Raw genomic sequence first — 23,357 nt, 5'->3', positions numbered from 1 at the left:
TATATATATATAGGGAACGGAGCAAGGGACATATGAAAAAACATATGTAAAAACAATGTAACATTAATAAATTTTCAAAATATGGGTTAGAAGTTTGGGATTGAGCTGATTTTTTGTAAGGATGATCTTCTCATCATAATGAAAATCTTCGCAAAAAATTAGTTCAATCCAAAACCTCTAACCCATATTTTGAAAAACCATTGTTTTAACATATGTTTTTACATATGGCTCATGAACCGCCCATATATATATATATATATATATATATAATATATATATATATATATGGTGGTGGGATCACTATCCAAAGTTTTATCCAACCACTTTTGTAAATTGGGATTAGAATTTTTTGAATGAGCTGATTTTTGGTAATGATGATCTTTATGGTGAGGAAATCATCCATTTCCAAAACTTCTAACCCTTTCAAAGTGGTTTACAAAAAATGGACGGTCCACAATACTTCAACTTATAAATTGGGGTTAAAAGTTTTGGAGATCATCCTCACCAAAACTCAGTCCAATCCAAAGCTTCCCTAATTTACAAAAAGCATTGGATGGTTAAATAGAATTATGCTTGATTATTTAACTTGTAACTATCTTCGATAGCATAACTACTAAAAAGGGTGGGGTCCCTTCAACCACAACTAACCCATTAAAAAAAAAAGTTGGATGAGGCATATGCAAGAACCATAGATTTTTTTCCCTCGGGATATACATGCAACCTCAGTGAGTTTTTGAGTTATTATGTCATATTGAGTTAGAAATTCAGCACTCTAAAAAAACTCACTTACTTTATCAACTTTGTTACTCAATATCGTGAAGTGTATTTTTTTTTCATCCAGATCATTTTCACCCAGGGTAGAGGAATAAAACCCTTCTCCCACACCTCAATACATACCATATTAACCATATTTCAAGGAACTAAAGCCTAGAACATCTCTTTTTCAAAATTTCCTTGAAATGTGGCAATTTTATTTTTTTAGGCCGCATGTCAAATGGCTGCGGTGCCGTGAGAACAAAAGTTAAGTCTGAGAAACATAGTTTAGATATTAGAATTATAACCACCAATTCTTGAAGAGTGCTCATAATATGATATCATTTTTAGTGCACATCCCCTGGCGTGTTTGGTCACAGCCCAACAAACATTTTGCCCGCTACCCATAGAGTTAATTTTTTATCACATCGACAATCCAACAACATTAGCCATTTAGATTTCATGAAAAATTTTATATTCAAAAAATATGTATATATTAAAACATTATTATTTTTCAAACTTGATCCAAGGTATTGAAAATGGATACCCAAATTTAAAAATAAAATTCAACTATAAAAAATAACTATTTTATTTATTTATTTATTTATTTTAAGTTTATATAATTTTGTCTTTTAAAAAAAAAAAAAAAAAAAATCTTTGGGTGGGAGAGAGAAACGGGCGTCGGCGTTACGCCAAAAAAGAGGTCATATTTTCAAACTTCATTCTGAAATAAGCGTGTCAAAAGATAAGATGTTGTGATGTGTCGACTTCTAAACAACATCCTATTGTTCTCCTATTTAATTCAACTTTTCTTACATTTCTTCTCTGCAACAGCACTCATCAACACATCTCTCTCTCTCTCTCTCTCTCTGAAAACATGAGTGATGATCAGAAGCACCCATCATCAACTCCACCCAAAGCACCACCATACCAAGCAAAAGGCATCCCAGTGAATTCCACAGATCAAATTCAAGCTTGGTCCACCACCCTCTGCGGTTGTTTCGAAGATGTTCCCAACTGTATCTCTCTCTCTCTCTGTCTCTCTCTGTCTCTCTCTCTCTCTCTCTCTCTCTCTCTCTCTACTAAGTAAAAGCTTGCTTTTGCAGGTTTGCTAACATGCTGTTGCCCATGCGTTACTTTTGGTCAGATCGCAGAGATTGTGGATAGAGGATCATCCTGTAAGTAATAAAGAATGAAAGAAAATTTATATTTTCACTCCAACTTTTTTATCACACACCAAACTAGGGATTTAATTTGAGGAAATTCCGGTTTGGGTACACTGTTCATTTTAGATCGTTCCCAAATATGTTTTTATCAAAGTGACGAATTTTTAAAGAACTGCTATTAGCACCTCAACTTGTACATATTACACATCAATTTTCATTAATTTCTCATCACCCCAACCCAACTTAAGCTTAAAACAAATTACTCACACATGGTTTGGCTCAAATAATTATCTCAACATTACAAAACAAATTATAACACTCCAAAAAAAATTAATGGTTTAGCAGTATGATTAACCTTATGTAAAATTCTAAATCCAAAAATAATAGAAATCTACCAAGTAAAAACAAGAGAGCTTCTATTGGCACCCCAACTTTTATTTATTCTCAATCATTTCCCTAGAGATATTTCTCAAAACGTGTGTAACTATATGACCAAATTAAATCCCGGTATCGATACACTGATCATTTTAATTCTCAAAACTTTTTTTTTCGGGGAATTCGACGATTTTATAATCAACAAATTCGTTGATATGGAGAAATCGTTGGTGAATATCAACGAATTCATTGATTATAAACGTGACGAATTCACTAAAACAACATGTTTTGGGAATTAAAATGAAAAATGTACTAGACTCAGAATTTCGTCATATTCAACACACGAAATGAAGATTCACCCATTCACTTATTTTCATTATTTTTAATTGGGGTGTAATAAATTGGGGTACCAATAGCAGCTCTATGATTTTACTTGGGAGATTTTTTTTTCCAAAACGTGCATAACTTTTGCAACAAAAAAAAAAAATTATTCTTGTATATTGTTCGTTTTAATTCCCAAAACATGTTTTCGAGCGAGTTTCTGGTAGGTATTCTAATTTAAAGTGGTGATCTCACTGATAAAAAAGTGACAAACTCGTTGGTAAATTTAAAGAACAAATGTTCTTGATTTTAGAGTGACAATCTCACTAATAAAAGGTGATGAGCTCACCGATAAATATAAAGTTAAATATCCTTATTTTTGAATGGCAAGATTACTGGAATTATCAATGATTTCATCACTTTTTATCAACGAGATCGTCACTTTAAATTAGAATACCTACTGGTGAAATTGCTCAAAAATATGTTTTGGGAATTAAAGTGAATAGTGCACTAGACTAGGGGTTATGCAAGAGAACCATCCTTGGATTAATTGATGTGTCCATATATATATATATATAGGGAAATGTTCAGCAACAAACATTTTGGCAAAACATTTTTCAAAACATGGGTTAGAGGTTTTGGAATGAGCTGATTTTTGGTGAGGATGATCTCTACGGTTAGGAGATCATCATCACCAAAAATCAGCCCATTCCAAAACTTCTAACCCCATCAAAAATGGTTTACAGAAAATGGACGGTTCACGATTTTTCAACTTGTAAATTGGTGTTAGAAGTTTTGGAATGAGCTGATTTTTGGTGAGGATGATCTCCTCACCGTAGAGATCATCCTCACCAAAAATCAGCCCATTCCAAAACCTCTAACCCATGTTTTGAAAAATGTTTTGCCAAAATGTTTGTTGCTGAACGGGACCCATATATATATACATATATATCTTATTTGGTGTGTTATAATAAAAAATTGCATGGTAAAAGAATATTTCTTACTTTTATTCAAATTAAAATACTATAATTAAGAGTGTAAGGCTGATTTTTTGATATATGGGTGTAGCCTGTGGAGTAAGCGGAGCCCTTTACGCACTTATCGCCGTTGTGACGGGCTGCTCTTGCATGTACTCGTGCTTCTATCGAGCAAAACTAAGGAAGCAATATCTCTTGAAGAAGAGCCCCTGTGGCGATTGCCTTGTTCACTGTTTTTGCGAGCAGTGTGCCTTATGTCAAGAGTATAGAGAGCTCAAAGGCCGTGGGTTCAACATGTCCATAGGTATTTTCGTACTATGCATGTTTGGGGAAGCTTGGGTTAAGTCAATCCTGAAAGAAATTTATTAAATTATCATCCAAATCTTTTATAAAGATTTGGGGTTGGCTGAAAAAATCTTGTTCCAACAACTTAATATTTGTATCTAGAGCCATATCTTCTTCTATGTATTGCAACTACAACCAATATATGTATTTGTGTCAAATGGATTTCTAATATTGACTATTTTATTGTGCAGGATGGCATGCCAATATGGAAAGACAAAATTATGGAGTCACAATGGCTCCGACTGTCCAGGAAAGTATGAACCGTCAGGAGTGATGATGGCTCCGTTTAATGTCGACAATGGTATGAGTTGTTAGTAATGGATCGAGGTTTGTTGTTAATTGTGTATGTATAGTCTGTGATGGTTATATATAATCCTAGGTATTGATCTCTATTACCTATATAAGAGGTACATAAAATGTATTTTATTTTAAACTCTTGTCTATGTTTGCAAAATAAATGTGGGAAATCAAGCTTGTTTACATAAATAATCACTGTCGAGAAAAAAGAGTTTGATGCAAGATTCTCGCATAAGAAAAATTATATACGCGAAGGATGCAGAAGCTGACACATCCTTTGATACTCAAATTAGCTATTCGAATTAAACTTAAAAATAAATTAAGGGACACATCCAAATATACATTAGAGTTGAATAAGAAAGTATGATTGAAAACCATGAAAAAAGTATCAAATCTAATGCTAGAAATCACCGAACAAGTTGAATGTTTAATTAATTATGTATAGATCCATAAAGATTTGTATAGAGAGTTAACAGAATCAGAAAAGCATTCCACAAGAGACCAGATCGACGAAAGACGTAAAGCGTTTATTGCCTATTAATACAACCAATTTGTGACTTTTGCCGATATGTTAATCTATCCGTGATTCACAAAGCTACTTAATGCGAGGGGATCAGGTTGGACTAGTACTAAATTAGCACTAACCCAATAATAAATATACTAGACATGAACCCAAACAGGATTGTATCGTGGAAATGATCTTAATTTTGAACCCCATCTAATGTAATATTCGTTATTCCATACACAATTTAACTAATAATAATAATATATCTTCAAACACATGATCAAATACATAAATATTTGTTTGGGATATTGTTGATCCAAAATTAAACTGATAAATTATCAAATCAGGCCCTTAGCAGATCAGGTCCTTATTGGAATCCAAATCCTTCATCCAGATCTAAAGTTATCGGATTAGAATGGATGTGCTTTTTGTTAGATTTTAAACATACAAAATCTTATTCACATAACTATTATTCTATAATTCCCAAAGATCAAGAATCATTCATATATCTCAAGAAAACTATTCATGATCCTAAGAATCAAAGTTCAGGATGCTTACTTCGTGTCAAAAGTCCAATCGATGATCCAAGATTATGTTGGAGGTGTGCCTTTCACAATCCACATGCCAATGAACCGATGTGCGCAAATCCTCAATCATATTCTTTAATTTTCAGACTCACATTCTCTTTCTTCTCTATGTTGAATCGACTAGAGTTATAGTGATTGATGGAGATCATTACAATTCATAACCCTATAAAATATGTTGTGCTTCTCTTTCTCTTATTATTATTATGGAGGTGCCAAGCCATTTAAATAGATGGAGATAAAGGATTTAGATATTCCCTTTTAATAGAATGCTTATCCATCAAGATTTCCTACTAAAATTTAGAGAGTGTATTTCTAATTCTAATTGTATTGAGAATTATCATTTATTATTAACGTCTTTAATATATAGAATTTTTATGCAAATAAATTACTAAAAATATGTAGATTAATGGAGCATGCAATTATTGGGTTCTAATACTTTTTGATCAAATCCTATCAATTTGCATCCACAATCATACTATGTTTTATGATCAGAAGTACGTAGCTATCAATACATAACCAAATGATGGTTACGTGACTATAGTAATCTCATGCCCAAATTATTATAGATATGAATTGGGGAATATGTCCCATTAGCATGATTATCAAAACTTGGATTTTATCAAAATTTTCATAAAGTATCCAAAAGTGGTGAGGGCCCAACTAAGTTGGCAGAGTCTATGAGGTGATGACACCATTGACTTGAATTCAATTCCTATGGGCATCTGAATTACTGGTCTTATAAAAAATGATACTTATAGGTCCAAAATAAAAAAATTAATTTAAAAAATAATAATAATTATGAAACTTCGACCTATCTCCCTTTGGTGGAAGTAGCGACTAAATATCAGACTGATTGATTATTTCTAGACATTGATCCACATACATACATACATACCAAAAAAAAAAAAAAAAAAAGTAAATGAGACACATAAATACGAATTTTTTAATGTCTTCATCAAAATGTTGGTTGAATGTCTTTATCAAAGTGTCCAATCTTTTTTTTATTTTCTTCTATCCCACTAGAGTAGACTCTATCAGGGTCATTGACCCATGAGTGCTTTGACTGACTTCTGATTACTAGATGGGGCTCACCATTAATGGAATGGTGGTTCTACTATCAATGTTTCGTTGGATCCCAAATATGTGGCATACAAAGGAGAACTCCTTTCATAATTCATAAACGACCAATAATGAAAAAAAAAAAAAAAGTAGCTAAGTCTCGGCCTGGCCCGTGAGGCTGTGACGGGCAAAAGTTACTCGGGTACGATGCTCTCGATGTCAAAGTATGCAGTAGAAAAAAAAAATCAAATTCTTTTGAATTTATTTCTCCATTCGTCATTGATAGTGTGCTTCCAAATCTGTGACATTGCAGTGTTGATGGGCCTTATCATCATCAAAGCTAGAATTGTCAATGGCTCGAATTATATCTGAAATCCAATTTAATAATTTTGGATCTGGATCAACCTAAAAGTTGGGGTGTCAGTAGCAGCTCTCAATATTAATAGGTCCACCAAAAAATCTCCCTAAAGCATTGTTGAGCCAAATTTGTTCTTCCAAGGATATTTTCAACAAATCTGTATTTTGGGCTCCCTAATCTTATTGGAGATTTTTGTTGAATTTAAAAATAAATATTCAACTTCTACTTTTGATGGGTAAGCCTATTTTTAATGAGTTCAGTAATTTGGTATTAGTGAGATTTGAACTTAGGCCTTTTGTCATTACTCAGAGACTTTATCAACTAAACTAGCCGTCACCTATTATATTCAACTTGGTCAATGATAATTTTCATGATTTATTCCTAGTAATTGATTTGATTACTTTTTTTTTTATCACTAATACATAATGTTTGTATAAATTCATAATATGCAAGACATGTTTTGAATTTCATGAGATTAATGGACCTAATTACTGTTGAAATTTAGAGGGTTGAATTTGAAAATCCTTTAATATTCATTTAGTTTTAACCATATAGTAATTTAATCTATTAACCATAGGATAATTCAATCCCATGTTTGCTTTATGCTTTATGTTTTATACTTTCTATTTTATTACTTTAAGTTTAGTTGATAGTTTTGTTTTTGCCTTAAGTAATTTTAGTCCCACATCGACTAAGAGAAGAATTAAGTTGTAATTCTTATATATTTGTGCTTCTAATAGTATTTTCTTTTTATACAAATCTAATTAACCAAATGGAAACATTAAACATGCATTTCATTTTATATATCAAAATAAGACAACAAATACATAATACACAATAGTGACGTAATGGAATTAGAGAATTAGGATTCACAACTAGATCGCTCCCAGTCGGGACATAATATTTCATAATAAAATATTAGTTCTTGATTTTGTAGTTGACATCTGTTTATCACACTTGCGGGACCATTTATACGGATTAGGCTAGCCGTTTGATGTGACCATAAGCAATAGGTCTCTTTTGAATGTGCCAAAATATTCGATTATTATAGATTGTTAGTGATCAATGACTAATCATCTTCGTCTATGCCTATCAGACATGAATGTGATTCCCAAATATATAAACCATTCATATACGACCACATTTACATTACAAGTTCACTGGTAAAGATAGATAGGAATAATCCTCCACTCTCATACACGTCTTATACCACGAATGAGTTTGGTTGTCCCTACCGTACGTCCCAAGATAGTATATCACTCGGATGATATAACAAACTATATCTTTAAGCATTCGCAAGTTCTTTAACAGTTAATAAAATAGTTATATATATATATGGGTCCCGTTCAGCAATAAACATTTTGACAAAACATTTTTCAAAACATGGGTTAGAGGTTTTGGAATCGGCTGATTTTTGGTGAGGATGATCTCTACGGTGAGGAAATCCTCCTCACCAAAAATCAACCCATTCCAAAACTTCTAGCCCCCAGTTTACAAGTTGAAAAATAGTGGACCGTCCATTTTTTTATAAACAATTTTTTATAGGGTTAGAAGTTTTGAAATGGACTAATTTTTGGTGATGATGATCTCCTCACCGTAGAGATCATCCTCACCAAAAATCAGCCCATTCCAAAACCTCTAACTCATGTTTTGAAAAATGTTTTGCCAAAAAGTTAGCCAATGAACGCTACCCATTTATATATATATATATAGGAGACGGTTCAGCAGCCCTAAAGTTTGCCAAGTTTGGTGCAAAACATTTTTCAAAATATGAGTTAGAAGCTTTGGAATGAGCTGATTTTTTGTGAGGATGATCTCTATGATGAGGAGATCATCCTCACCAAAAATCAGCCTATTCCAAAACTTCTAACCCCATCAAAAGTGATTTACAAAAATTGGACGGTCCACAATTCTTCAACTTGTAAACTAGGGTTAGAAGTTTCAAAATGAGCTGATTTTTTGTGAGGATGATCTCTTCACCGTAGAAATCATCCTCATAAAAAATCAGCCTATTCCAAAACTTCTAACCCCATAAAAAGTGATTTACAAAAAATGTTTGGCACCAAACTTGGCAAACTTTAGGGCTGCCGAACCGCTCCCATATATATATTTATGTATATGTGAGCGGTTCGGCAGCCCTAAAGTTTGCCAAGTTTGGTGCCAAACATTTTTTGTAAATCACTTTTGATGGGGTTAGAAGTTTTGGAATAGGCTAATTTTTTTATGAGGATGATCTCTACGGTGAAGAGATCATCCTCACAAAAAATCAGCTCATTTTAAAACTTATAACCCTATTTTACAAGTTGAAGAATTGTGGACCATAAAATTTTTGTAAATCACTTTTGATGGGGTTATAAAGTTTGGAATAGGCTGATTTTTGGTGAGGATGATCTCCTCATCATAGAGATCATCCTCACAAAAAAATCAACTCATTCCAAAGCTACTAACTCATATTTTGAAAAATGTTTGGCACCAAACTTGGCAAACTTTAGGACTGCTAAACCGTCTCCTATATATATATATATATATATATATATTATTTATTTTCTTTGAAAATAAATAAGAAATTTTCTTTGAAACAACTAAGAAATTAACATTATAGGGTTGTGAATGGATATCCAGTGTTTCCTACCATGCAATTGTGGTCACCCAGCCTAAAATAAATAACATAACTTGGAGTCTCTGCGCCAACAGAATTTAAATAAACATGCAACCAATCATTATCCCTAGATATCTCTTCACCAACTTACACACAGCATTACAATATAAAATGCATACATCACTTTTCTGGTGTGACTATTGCATTTTATCATTCCATCTCCTTTTTCCTTTTTTTGATTTTTACAATTTTTAATTTTTTGAATAAAATATCCACTTTTTGATATTCATCAACTCAATATGAGTTCACTAAATATTAAATCATTTTTCCAACTATAAAATTTATTTTTATCAATAACATTGAAAAATTACAAAACTTATATTAAAATAGGATCCGAACAATGCATAGAACCCAACTACGGAAATAACCCGGTAAAATATCTAACCCACGTATAATTTGTTATAAAATACAATTAAACATATCAAATATGTAAGTTCTGGCGTGAATTTGAAATAACAAAAAGAATTTTACAATTTTTAAATCCAATACAAATTTTTGATAAAAATTCTAAATGTAATTTTCACAATCTACAGTTATTAATAGAATTGAGAGTCCTTACAATCTCCAGGCGATAGAATCGAAGTACGTGCACAGAAATTGAAATGATCGATGTGGAAATTGAGACAATCGGCATGGAAATCAATGTGGCTTGTACTTCGAGGCGGTTGACTTTTGAATTTGACCTAGTGATTTCGAAGATCTCGACACTGTCGTTCTTTCTCCCTTCTACGACGGAAGACGATTTGACCCCGAAACAGATGAAATCTAAGGTCGAAATTACAAAATTCCTATGTATATACGACTGATTTTTTATGATACAAGGTAAAAAAGAAAAGAAAACGGAAGGAAATTAGGTGGGTTTTGTAGAAAACGATGTTGCGGACAATTTTCTTTTCTTCGTCAAAGGTCGAAGATAAACCGTTCACGACAAATCGAAGTTGAAAAATCAAGAAAAAACCAATTTTTTTCCTAAATTCGTTGGCTGGTTTTTTAACGAAATGGGATAATGATGAATAGTAAAAAAAATTTATTTATATAAAATTTTGGGACGAAATCGGTATTTTGCCTATTGTTTCGTCAATAATAACTTGACCATCTAGACTCTAAAAGTGACAAATGAATACTCTATTTTACTAATTTTTCATCCTGGATTTAAGATGTGATCAAATTCTATAAATTATGTCTTTAACAAAAATTTATTTTTTCGATCTAAGGAGACCCTAAAATTGAAGTCGTTTTCGTTTTTGACGATAATTCAACTTTTTGTACTCCAAAATGACAAGTAAATAGTCAATTTTCAATAATTTTTTGTTACGAATTTAATGGTGCAATCGAATTTTAAAAATTCTTACTCTAGTAAAAAGTCATTATTTTAATCTGGTCTAACTCGAAAATCGAGGATTTTATAATTTTTCTGTTCGGACTCGCATTTGAGTGTGTTTATAGGTTAAAGTATATTTTTTGACTATTTTGAATCCAATGATGAGGTCAGATTTCATTAAAAATTATCAAAACAAAATCTGAAAGTTTTATCCTAAGTCCCACTTTCAGTATTTTCTCAAAATTTTACTATTTATTTTTTCTCGAGATATGAATAAAAAATTCGAGGTTTTACAATATCTAATAAGGGGTTGTAGTACATAATTTATCCATAAAGTTCATGCAATAAACGCTCTAGAAATCACTTTCTAGACCTTGATCAGTGGCTCACTCACAATACCACTTAATCGGCTTGAATACATGTGTGATCTAGATAACATACCATTATTAACCTCTACTCCTATTATTCTTATTTGTATAATTCATTTGAAATTAATAAAATGAGCCCCAACTTACCAATAAAAAGAATAGTCATGAAAAAAATTCAATGAATTATTGAACCAACTTTCCATTTGTTCCATAACGATAGGGACGATACCATGTGTAGTCAAATATTTGAAGTAAGTGATAGCCAAGTAGGACGGTAATTGATCGAGTAGGTTAAACAATGGTCCCCAACGAATCATTCTAATAAAAGAAAGGGTGACTTTGCATGGCAATTGATATCATACAGGTAGTGGACCACAAGGGCATTATTCTAACAATAGAAACGACATGAGAGATTGATCTCTATTATTTTCAACCACATGTATGTGCTTATGTTAACTTGTTCCATTCTCCGATGAGTAGGGATACAGAACGGTGTCCCATTCCTAACCATGGTCAGGTGGCACCTCATTGCATGTCACGTGGCATTTTTTTTTTGGTGACCCACTGACCGTATGAAAATGTGGTCCATCCCTTGTTGAATCTAGACACAAGGGGAACCACCGTCACATGTAATAAAAAAGGCGCAACTCTTTCTAGATAAAAGAATCATATTAAAAGGTCATAAAACAGTCCCGTGAAAAAAAGATAAATTCCCAAATAATTACAAAAGTTTTTGGTATTTCCGAAATGTAGTTAATGTTGACAATTTGATAATATTTTATCAACATTACGTGATAATTGTGTCAACATTAACAAAATTTCAGAAATACCGAAAACTTTTATAATTATTTGGAAATTTACTTAAAAAATAAATGGTGAGTGATGAAGAGAATGTAAAAAAAAAATTATTAATCAAAGTATTTAATTTCTAATATTAATTATAATTTATTTCTTTAAGTATAAATAATTAAAAATTAGAAAATAATAAAAACTTTCATACTTCGCAAAAAAATTAGTGAGCGGCCAAGAAAATGTGTCCTAGTTCTTCTAATCAAGGAAATATGAATATTTTAATTATTAAATTTAAGTAAAAAAAATATTGTTAAAATTATTTAAAATAAGTAAAAATTACCACCAATCTCAAAAAGTTGGTGAATGGCCCGCAAATTTATAATATTTTTCAATCAAAATATGGCACATAGATTAAATGAGAAGTATGGTAATAAATATTATAATTAAATTTAATTTATTTTTGGCTTATCGAGCATGGGATGTTGAGTTTAGTCCTACATTGAACACAAATTGCCTTGTCTCTCTCCTTATGAGTTCTAAGACCTCTCCACTTATTGTCAATTGGTTTTGAGTTGGATCGCCATATCAATTCATCACACTCTAGAGTTCGGGTCCTAGGTCAGGCTAATCACAGAAAGTAGGTCGGGTCCAAGCACCGGATTTCAGGTCGTGACAACAAGACTGAAAAGCAACTCTTAGTTTACAACTCGGCATTGATAGGAAAACTATGATGGGTCTTATCACCGTCATCGAAGTTATCTCCCAAGGGTTTGGAGTCGGCAAAATAATCTTGTTCCTTCATTCAATTATGTTCATGCCAACATTTTCTACTATTGAGATCAGGCCATTCAAATAGGAGCCTTAAAATCAAACTTTAGCTCAAGACATGCACGAAATGCAAGCAAGGCCGCCATTCAAGATATATTTCGGAGCCTTAAAATCATTTATTGGCTCAAGAAATGGATTAAATGCAAGCAAGGCCATTCAAAGTATATTGGAGCCTGACAATCAAGCATTGGTTCGAGGCATGCAAGCAAGCTTTTGCAGTTTGTTGGATGGGCTTGCAAGCCTATTAATCCATTCCAGCCCGGCCCATGATATAAAAAGGAAAGTTAGTATGAATTGTAAAAAGTAGGATAATTTAAACATGCTCCCTAATTGAAATTGATGATGTGAATCTCTTGATGTCAGTTAAGTTGACCACTAGGAAAAGACCCGAATGCCCTCATTAGATGAAAATTTTGATCCTCATCATCTCTCTTAAGATTGTTTTCAACCTTCAGATCTCAATGCAAGCTACAATTTTTTTGGAAATTTAACATATTGAAATTTTGGTAGGTAGAAAATGATGGATGAAGATATGGTTGAACAGATTAAAGTTACCATAGAGATTGAAGAGCTTGACATTGGCTGATTTTGGGTATAAAAAACAAATAAGATTTTTTTTAAAATTTTGAAAATGATGGGATTTGGGTATATAAAAATAAAATAAAATAATCTATAGGGTTTTTGGGTAGAGGTTGAATATGAAAGAATTTGTGATCTTTCCAAATAGTCCACTTAGAAGACTGAGGTCAAGCGAGGCATGCCATCATTTTCAAAACTCACAGGGTATCTCTAATATTCAGAAAAACATGGATCCCATGTCTAAATCACCTAAAAAGTATCCTAGTCAATTTTTTGTGTTTGGGTAATTTAAGAAGTTTGTGAGATTTGTAAAACATATCACACTGTCCTTGTGCAATACAAAAATGCCTTGGAATAAGTGCCAAACAAAAGAGGGTGAGTATTCATATTTTTTTATTTACAGATCATATAGATAAGCAATGCCCATGATTGGGGCCAATTAAATTAATTTTGTTTGTTTTATTAAACCATATCTAAGGTCAAGAGTCACGTCTTCGATTATTAAAAGTGTGTTTTCACCATTCTAATCTACATTTAATTATAACTAGTGGGTCCCACATGTGCGATGCACGTGCAAGTTGTATGATCCATATCATATTTTGAACCCTAATGTTGGAACTTAAGATATCTACTAATAAATTTCAAATATGAATTACATTTGAATCTACAGATCACACATGAGTTACTGACAAAAATTAAAATCATCTATATAAGCAAGAAGGAAAATTTCAGAAATACCCATCTGATCTAATATAGATTATATATAAGTACGAATACAATTAAAGAAAAAGATTACTATTACGATTGTCAAAATATCATCAGGCTTAATTACCTTGGACAAGCCCAATGTCCATTGTGAACTGAGCTGGAAAAGATCCAATTTCATTATTTAATGATTATTCATTGTTTCCTATATTTCATTATAAATGCAGAAAAAAGTAAACCACCCCCCCCCCCCCCCCCCCAAAAAAAAGAAAAAGGTGAATACAAATTATTACATGAATTTTTTTTCCAATAACTACACAAATTACAAGATCATTTGAATCAGGGAGCATTTAGACTGCCAGGGCACACATAATAACTGTTCTGATTGGATCTGGAGTCCTCTCCTTGGCTGGGCCATAGTTCAACTAGGATGGATTGCTGGTCCAGTCATGATGTTCTTGTTCTCCTTTGTGATTTACTACACCTCATCTCTCCTCAGAGAATTACAGCTTGAGTGGAAAGAAATTTTGGATGTTTACAAACTATATATATTTAATGGCTCAGACTGTACAATTTAGTTTTTTGGGAATGGCAACTTGTTGTATGTTGTTTTTGTTGAACCTAATATATAAATCTGAATCAGAAAAATATTATATAAATCAGACAATAAGAATAGGTGGAATGAACTTACCGAATTGAGTGATTGAGGCATGGAGAAGCTGCTATCCTTAAAACTAATTTCTCCCCCTTATGATGATATTTATAGTACAATCGATCTCAGGCGATCGATTTTCAAGATTCAAAAGTCACAAATCTGTTAACCGTACACTCAGAAATAACAGACCTTCTAAGAACTTGATCAAAGCAGTCAATGTACGAGCAGTGAGAATTAGAATAACAGAAGAGAAGGAGATCAGAAGTTTATGTTTGAAGTTTGTATTTATGCATACAAAACTCTAGGGCACACTCCTTTTTGTATAATAATTAAAGTTCAAGCGGTTATAAAGAAACCCAATGGTCCAATGAATTAAAGAGAGACGTTTGGGCCTTTATTGGCCTGTTTCTGAATGTTGTGGAATCTAAACGGTCAAGAGAGACTAATTCTAATTGTTAGATAGATCAACGGTTGAGATGAGTAAAAGTGGGCCTTTCACACACACTCACATAAGACTTAAATCGGAGATTTTTACCTTCTTGCATGCGCATCACATGCACACTAAGGGTTTTTGATGAGTTGGCCCCAAAAACAATGGGTTGCAGTCTCATAGTGCCTTGGACCCTCATGTGCGTGCGAGACTCGGTCTTTTTCTTTCTCACACTTAAGCAAGTAGAAAAGTAGGAACATTTATAAATTGAGCATAAATCTTATATTTACCCGATGTGGAACTAAATACTTAGATAGTTATCTCTACAACTCTCAAGAGAAAAAAAAAATCTCTGACTTTTCAATTATCACAAATAAGGAAAATGTTCTCTTAACTAAGATTTCATCATAAATGGAAAAATCCTACACCAACCACATTAAATAAAAAAAAAGTAAGGTCTTGAGTTGAAATCTCTCCCCCAACAAAATCCAATAAATAATATTAACTATGAATCCTACAACAATTTTTGTTGCATCTCTATTGATCTACCATCAAAAGGTTTTAAGGATTCCTCCAAAACCTTTAATTGCATCAAATTAACAAAATAATAAATGAAGAATCTTACCACCCGAAAAAATAAAATAAAATGAAGAACATTAAATTATGATATTTTGCAATGTATTTGTACATTTGGTTTCAAATAGGATATGCTCAGAGGCCTTCGACATAGTATAGTTTAAAGATTTTAAAACTTAATTTTATATTCCATCTGTTTAAATTGGAGAGTCGGAGGTGTAGATTAGAGAAAATGATAGAGCGAAGAGAGGGAGACACAATAAACACACACATAGAGAAGAAAAAGAAACCCAAGGGAGGGGAAAATAAGAGAAAGCTTTAACAAGCTTTGTTGAATTCTGGATAGATACAGAGATAATAAGTGGAGATCTGATATTCAAAAGGGCCCTTGAAGTGGAGATCTAGTTAGTTAATGGAGAATGAGAAAGAAGAGAAAGAAAGAGTCCAATGAGGTTATGTTTTCATATAAAAGGTTTTTCTCGTAAATAAACACAACATGTGTTCGTGTTTTATAGTTGTACAAAGGATTTTAAACCGTCCATTCTGCGCTTATCCTACGGCTACAAATTTTTGTCCCAATGTCTATATTCGTTTCTGTCCCTCGAATATTCGTTTCTGTCCCTCGAACAACATATATATATATATATATACGGAGAGATCATCCTCACCAAAAATCACCCATTCTGAAACTTCTAATAAATTGAAGAATTGTATACAGTCAATTGTTTTGTAAACCACTTTTGATGGGGTTGGAAGTTTCGGAATGAACTGATTTTTGGTGAGGATGATCTCTATACATGGAGATCATCCTCACTAAAAATCAATCAATTCCGAAACTTTTAACCCAAATAAAATTACAAGAATTAGACCAAAAGTCTACATATGGGTTCAATAAGTATGAATCCAAGTAAATCGAACACATTTAAACTCAAAAGATCACGAAGATCCCAAATTAACCCACAAAGAAAGGACCAAAACATTCGGAAAAAGTGGATCAAAGAACAATAAGCTCAATACATGTTTTTGGATGAACAAAGACATGGGAATGAGCTCCTTCCCCAATCAAACAAGATATAGTCACAAGCCAACACGCTCAAAAAAACCTATGTAATAAACCTTATAAGATCCCTTTGATAAACCTCAAAACATTTATCTTGAACCCTAAAATATACAATGCCAGGCACATCATGATCCATTATTTTAGAAATTAGGTGAATACTCTAATTAAATTCCTAAGACCATTAAAAAGGATAAAATTACCCAAGCTCTCTTCAATTAAGAGAAATAGCCAACCCGATGGATCAAAACCTTAGGGAGGATTTGATCTGTCTGAACTACAACTCCCATTTATCTTTTTGAATTAGTAGCATACACCCAAGTTACAATTACTTCCATTATTCGAAAAAGAGAGTTGTTATTGCCACACTAACTGTGTGCAATTCTTAATTTGATGATTTACCTAGGAATTGGTGGGATATAAACAAAAGTTGGTGTGGCAACAGTAGTTATCTTCAATAAATGCTCTAACATAAGTCAAAATAAAAGTATCTCTTAAGGTTTTGACATAATTTATGCCAGATTTAATTAACTTTGACAAATCCTTCTCATTTATTATTATTTCTAGGATAAAAAATTATATCATCTTTCTTTGCATAATTTTATATGATTTAGGAGAATTCTTTTCTCATCTGAGCCATTATTTTTACAATCATATATGGTTAAAATAAGTGATAAAAGTTGATAAAAGCATAATAATAGTAACTGTTCATGTTCAGAATTTTCAAAAGTAAAAAAGAATTGTATATATTTACTAAAATAACTTAAATCACTTGCAACCACAGTATTTATTATGATTTTATGTTGCACCAACCCAGCTTTACACTTCATTCCCACCCAAAACATTGTATTTCTCTTTAAGTTAGTATGCCAAATTCAAAATATTTATATTTAATATCTTTTTTTCCTTTTCTAATATTGTTGGAAGTCTAGTACAAGTCTTTTAGATCCTGGTTTTATCTAAAAATATAAGTAGATAAAGATAAATTTTGTAGCTAACCATTGCACACCTCTGTTCTATACCACTTATTTTCAAAATATGGTTTTAAAATCTAAGGGTCTATTCTTTATAGAAGTCAGTTCCAGCTTCAGAAGCTGGCTTCTAGAAAAAGTAGAAGTCTAGATCCTGAAAAGTCACATCTAGTAGAAGCTTGTTCGTTATAGGAGCATATAAGCTAAAAATTGATGTTCGTTTGTCAACTTTTTATTGTTGGATCTGGTAAAATGATCAGAATACCCTTAATGTTGAAAATACACACAAAAAATGAGCAGAATACCTTAATAAATATATAATTACACTATATATATATATAATTTATATTAAAAATTTATAAAAATTAATTTTCAATTTAATAAATTTATAAATTTTCTAATTCTATTGAAATTTCGGCAGCATCTCCTCTTAAAAATGAACATATGATAAAGAAAATATATGTATAATACACAATCCAATATCCACATAAAGATGAAGGATGTTTTGATAATAAAGTAGTGATGATGAATTGCTTTGGTCTTGGTAGTAAAGATGAAGAGTATTTTAGTAAAGATAAATGGTATTTTGATAATTTTTTTTATTTTTTAAGGTTAAGTTTGATTGAAAATTTGATTAAAGATAAAGGGTAATTTGATAAAAATGAAGGGTATTTTGATAATTTTATTTTATTTTTTAAGATTAAGTTTGGTCCAAAATTTGATTAAAGATGAAGAGTATTTTGATAATTGGTAAAGATGAAGGGAAGGTATTTTGGTAATTCCCTTTTATTTTTAAAGTTAAGTTTGATTGAAAATTTGATTAAAGATGAAAGGTATTTTGGTAACTGGTAAAAATAAAGGGTATTTAGTAATTCTTTTTTATTTTTTAATGTTAAGTTTGGTTGAAATTTTGATTAAAGATGAAGGGTATTTTGGTATTTCTCTTTTATTTTTTAAGGTTAAGTTTAGTTGAAAATTGGATTAAAGATAAAGGATATTTAAATAAAGATGAAGGGTATTTTGGTAAAGATGAAAGGTATTTTGATAAAAATGAAAGGTATTTTAGTAAAGATGAAAAATATTTTAGTAATCTCATTTCATTTTTTAAGGTTAAGTTTGGTTAGAAATTTGATTAAAGATGAAGGGTATTTTAGTAACTACACTTGAATCATTTTATGTTTTTGGCTTCCTACAAAAATCTTTTGAAGAAACCCTCTTGGACGATTTCTTTTAGGAGCTACTTTTAGGTTTTAATTGAAATCCATTGGAGTTAATAAAAACCCAAACGAACATTATTTATCTAACTTTTTGACTTCTGAAACTGAAAAGAACAGGACCTTAAACCTCAAAATATATTCAATAGAATCAATTGGAGTTAAATTTCTGAACCTTAAGATGATGATGAAGAAGACATTGTATACAGAACCATCAAAAGTATTGGACCGAATGATCCAAATGTGACTGTTATCACATTGGAAGCAACTACATTATCGCCATTGTATATAGCTTTTTTTCTTTTTTCTTATATGCCACGTGTCAGGTGAACTGATTCATACATAAAAAAATTTAACAAAATTAATAATTTAAATTTGAGTTTTCTCTTTTGCATGATAGAGTTGAAACCTATACCTGAAGTCTTTCCAACCAAACCTTACGCTTCCACCTCAAATAGTTTATCTTTGACAAAACTAATCCATATGGAACTCCATCGTGACATGGAGAAAAGTTTTCCTTAAATTATTAAGAGGGTTGATAATATTTTAGATTTGACTCACGTTGACGTAGAAGCACATAACTTATAAAAATAAATAAAAAGAAAATTACTCTCTTATATGTTCTCTGTCCACATATTTATTTATTTTTTTATTTTAAATCTTAAAAAAGATTGTTGGGCCCACATTGACTATCACATTGACAATCCAACAACAGAGACATCAAGATTTCATGAAAATATTCATATTTGAAAATTAAAAACAAAATTAAAAACAATTATTTTTTCAACTTGATCCATGGTGGTTAAAACGGACAGCTATCGAGCACTCACATTTAAAAATAAAATTCAACAGTAAAACCTAACTTTTTTTTTAAAGTTCGTATAATTTTACCCTCTTCAACCCCATTTCATCGGATCATGATTTTGAATGTCATAAGATGTTCAAATCTAAAAGTTTTTTTTTTTTTTTTACTATAAGCAGGAGAGAGAAACTCTTTTTTTCTTCCTTTTAATTTTGTTTATAAGTTATGTACTTCCACATCAACGTGCATCAAGTTTGTCCACCAATCAGTCAAATTATCAGCACTCAATTATTAATGGAAAAATAACTGAAAAGGCTAATTTATTGAAAATATGTACCTAAAGATCCTCTCACAAAAAATGCAGACTCTCAAGGACCCCTTAAAGCATTATTTTACATAATCCTTGAACTAATCTTTTGACAGCACCTTTAAAAGTTTACAAACTGTGTGTCAATTGGCCCTTTCACATTTTATTGATTATTTGTCGTACCCATATATTTTAAAATTAATTACAAACTAACCCCTTGGCCTTGGTCTTCTCTTATAGATTAAAGAAAAATGATTTAATGACAACAACAACAAAAAAAAAAAAAAAAAACTTTTAATTTTTCTTGTCAAAACTAATCATCTTCCCTTCTCATGATGCAAGGATGATAATGATTATCAAAATCATCCAACTGATTTGGAACGAGTAGGTCGACCGTTGTGAGGTCTAAACTAGTTAGACCCCACCAAATCGTATCAACTTGAAAAATCACAAGTGGACTCAAATAAAATTATACTAGTTTTATGAAAATTAAAATATAATTTTAAGATTTAAAATAAATAAAATATTTCTTTTCTCCACAAGAAATATAACCAAATAAGTAGATCCAATTTTTTACCTTATTAAATGCATTTTCCAGTTGACTCAGCAAGTTGATTGCACACGATTTGGGCCCAAATCACTAAAATTCTAATCGAGTTGACACAAACAATCAAGTTCTATAGATCAACTTGATTGGATTTTGTAATGATTTGGAACCAACGTTGAGAGTTAACTTAGTTGAGTCAGCTAAAAAATGTACCAAGTAAACTCAAAAACTTAATCAAGTTATTTGGTTATGTAAAATAATTTTTGTGCAGAATCGAAAATATATTTTCATATATTATAAAATATCTTAAATATTCATAATATTAATATAATTTTATTCAACTCACAAAGTTTCCAAGTTAATTCAATTCAATGGAGAGATTTGAGTCAAGTTTTAAAATAATATTTTAAATATTTAATAGATTTAATGTATTTAAAAGATTCTAAATAATTTAAACCTTACATCGGTCTACCTATGCACCAAAAAATAGTCCAATCAATCAATCCTCAATGAGATTTAGATGAATAGTTTTGGGAAGAAAAAATAGTGACTTTTGGGTCATTTATATAATTATTCTTTAGTTTGTAAAAGAAGACTATGGTCAAGGGGCATGTCATCAATTTTATAATATAGGGGTATCTCAAATATGCATCCAAACTTGAAAGGGCCACCTCTTATTAAAACACATTTCCTTGTACATTTAACATTGTGGCATGTCTCTAACAAATTGATCATTATTGTGACCCTAACAAATGTATGATCCTACGATAGAAAAGTCATAGACAGAGATCCAGATGACCCCTTATTAGAGTGTGCATTAGATACAGAGTCCAATGAGTTTTCTACTTCAATATTAGCCTACGTCTTCTTTGTTGGAAGCGTAGTTTTGAAGATGTGCTTCTTGCGGTGAGATGGAGAAGCTCTACCATGTGGGAGCCACCAGCTTTTCTCGTAGTCCACATTACAAGAACATCGCGGCTAACAACTAGAGTTGATTCAGAACTTAAGGTGAGATATTCTTCTTTTTGTCCGTGATAGTAGTTATGATGATGTTGTTATCGTTGGAAGCCATCAATTTTTTTTTTTTTTTGTGTTGTTAATGTTGATTGAGATATGAGAGGTTGAGAAGATCCCATCGGACGTGCCAAAAATTTGTCAACAACAAATTTACGAATCTACCTCGTGATTCATGAAACAAGATAGAATATGATTTTATTGAATTTGATATTGTTGGTAGTCTGGTACGAGATAGTTTTCTTCTTTCTAGGCTTCGTGCATGATTGATTGAGAATAAAACTTTTGGAGAATGACTTTTGGACTTGATATTTTCTTAAATCAGAATTCAAGTCTTTCTTGAAGAACTTTGATTTATCTCTGAAAGAGTACTTTAGAAGTTCTTCTGTTTTTAGATAAAGAGTTTCTGTATTATGAGAGAAAGTGATTTAGGGACATTTTCTAAATGTTTAGGCTTTGTTATTTATAAAATTAGGTAAGGGTGACTTTTCAATTTTACACCAAATTTAAAGGATTTCAGTAAAATGATCTAAAGGTCAAAATAGTCTCTTCCCAATTCAAATAGTTATAAAAGCTTTTTAGTGGGTTTGTCCATCTTTATAGCTATAAGACCCAAGATCAAGTTGTTTAATGATTTATCAAACCCATTTAGTGGGTTTTGCTTATGTGGGCTCACAACCTGATATCTATCACTTGGACAAGGGAAGGACTAATAGATTTTATCAAAATTTAAGTCCACACCATAAAAGGTAATTTTATTTTTTAACAAACGGACTCAATTTAGGTATAAAGCCCATTAGTAGTTCTTATAAACTCTCTTTTATATTTTATAAAGAAAAAATAAGTTATTTATAATTTTAAAAAAATTTAAGGGTTAATATAAATTTTTTATATCTTTACACATATGTCATATTTAATTAACCTTGACAAATCTTTCTCCTTTATTATTATTTCTAGGATCAAATTCTATCATCTTTCTTTGCATAATTTTATCTAATTTAGGAGAATTCTTCTCTCATTTAACTCCATTATTTTTACAGTCATACATGGTTACAATAAGTGATTAAAGTTTAGAAAAGCATAAACGATAATAATTATTCATGTTCAGAATTTTCAAAAGTCCAAAAGAATTGTATTTATTTACTAAAATGACCTAAATTACTAGCAATCACAGTCCCGGCTTTAAAGTTCATTCCTACCCAAAACATTGTATTTCTCTTTTGGTTGGATATGTCAAATTCAAAATATTTATATTTGATATTTTTTCTTTTTCTAATATTGCTCGTAGTCTAATACAAGTCATTTTAGACCCTAGTTTTATCTAAAAATATAAATATAGAATTTGTGTAGGCTAACCAACTGCACATCTCTTTTCTATGCTTTAAAATCTCAACCCCAAAATTCAATGGAACCAATTCGAGTCAATTTTTCAACTCAGCCGAGTCAACCTTAAAATGCATCTGAGTCATGTACGTCAGAAACTCAATCATTATACATAAGATTTTTGTGGAACAAAAATATATTTTATTTATTTTGAAATATTAAAAAATATTTTAAATATTTTTATATTTAATATATTTCTATTTGACTCATTTAACTCATATGATGAGTTTTCAACATCACCCAATCAACATTTTAGACGAGTCCAGCTTTTAAGTTATAGAACTATGATCCCACCTTTGTTTTTTTATTTAATTGACTTATCCAAGTAAATTCTTGATTTTTAGACGTAATCAACATTCTAGTCCAATAAATAAAAAAGAATAGTAATGAATGCACGCGGTGTGTG

The 23,357-nt window shown here is 31.2% G+C and overlaps 1 protein-coding gene and 1 long non-coding RNA gene across 2 annotated transcripts; one reads left to right on the top strand and one right to left on the bottom strand.

Moving 5' to 3' along the window:
* Positions 1 to 1,399: 1,399 nt before the first annotated feature.
* On the bottom strand, positions 1,400 to 5,534 carry LOC147381820 (uncharacterized). Its single transcript, XR_015174322.1, has 3 exons — positions 5,298 to 5,534; positions 3,620 to 3,943; positions 1,400 to 1,929 (listed from the first exon to the last, which is right to left on the bottom strand). It is a non-coding gene; the product is annotated as an uncharacterized LOC147381820 (long non-coding RNA).
* On the top strand, positions 1,631 to 4,426 carry LOC147381821 (cell number regulator 2-like). Its single transcript, XM_086429924.1, has 4 exons — positions 1,631 to 1,772; positions 1,860 to 1,931; positions 3,684 to 3,896; positions 4,129 to 4,426. The coding sequence occupies exons 1-4, from the start codon at positions 1,631 to 1,633 to the stop codon at positions 4,209 to 4,211; spliced, it is 510 nt and encodes a 169-aa protein (XP_086286050.1). The 3' UTR covers positions 4,212 to 4,426.
* Positions 5,535 to 23,357: the final 17,823 nt, after the last annotated feature.

This window comes from Akebia trifoliata, unplaced genomic scaffold (genome assembly GCF_017979445.1).
Source record: "Akebia trifoliata isolate Shusen 1 unplaced genomic scaffold, ASM1797944v1 Contig00238, whole genome shotgun sequence".
Classification (NCBI taxonomy): Eukaryota; Viridiplantae; Streptophyta; class Magnoliopsida; order Ranunculales; family Lardizabalaceae; genus Akebia; species Akebia trifoliata.
The sequence above is the reverse complement of the archived record's forward strand: the minus strand, read 5'-3'. Positions and strand labels throughout refer to the sequence as shown.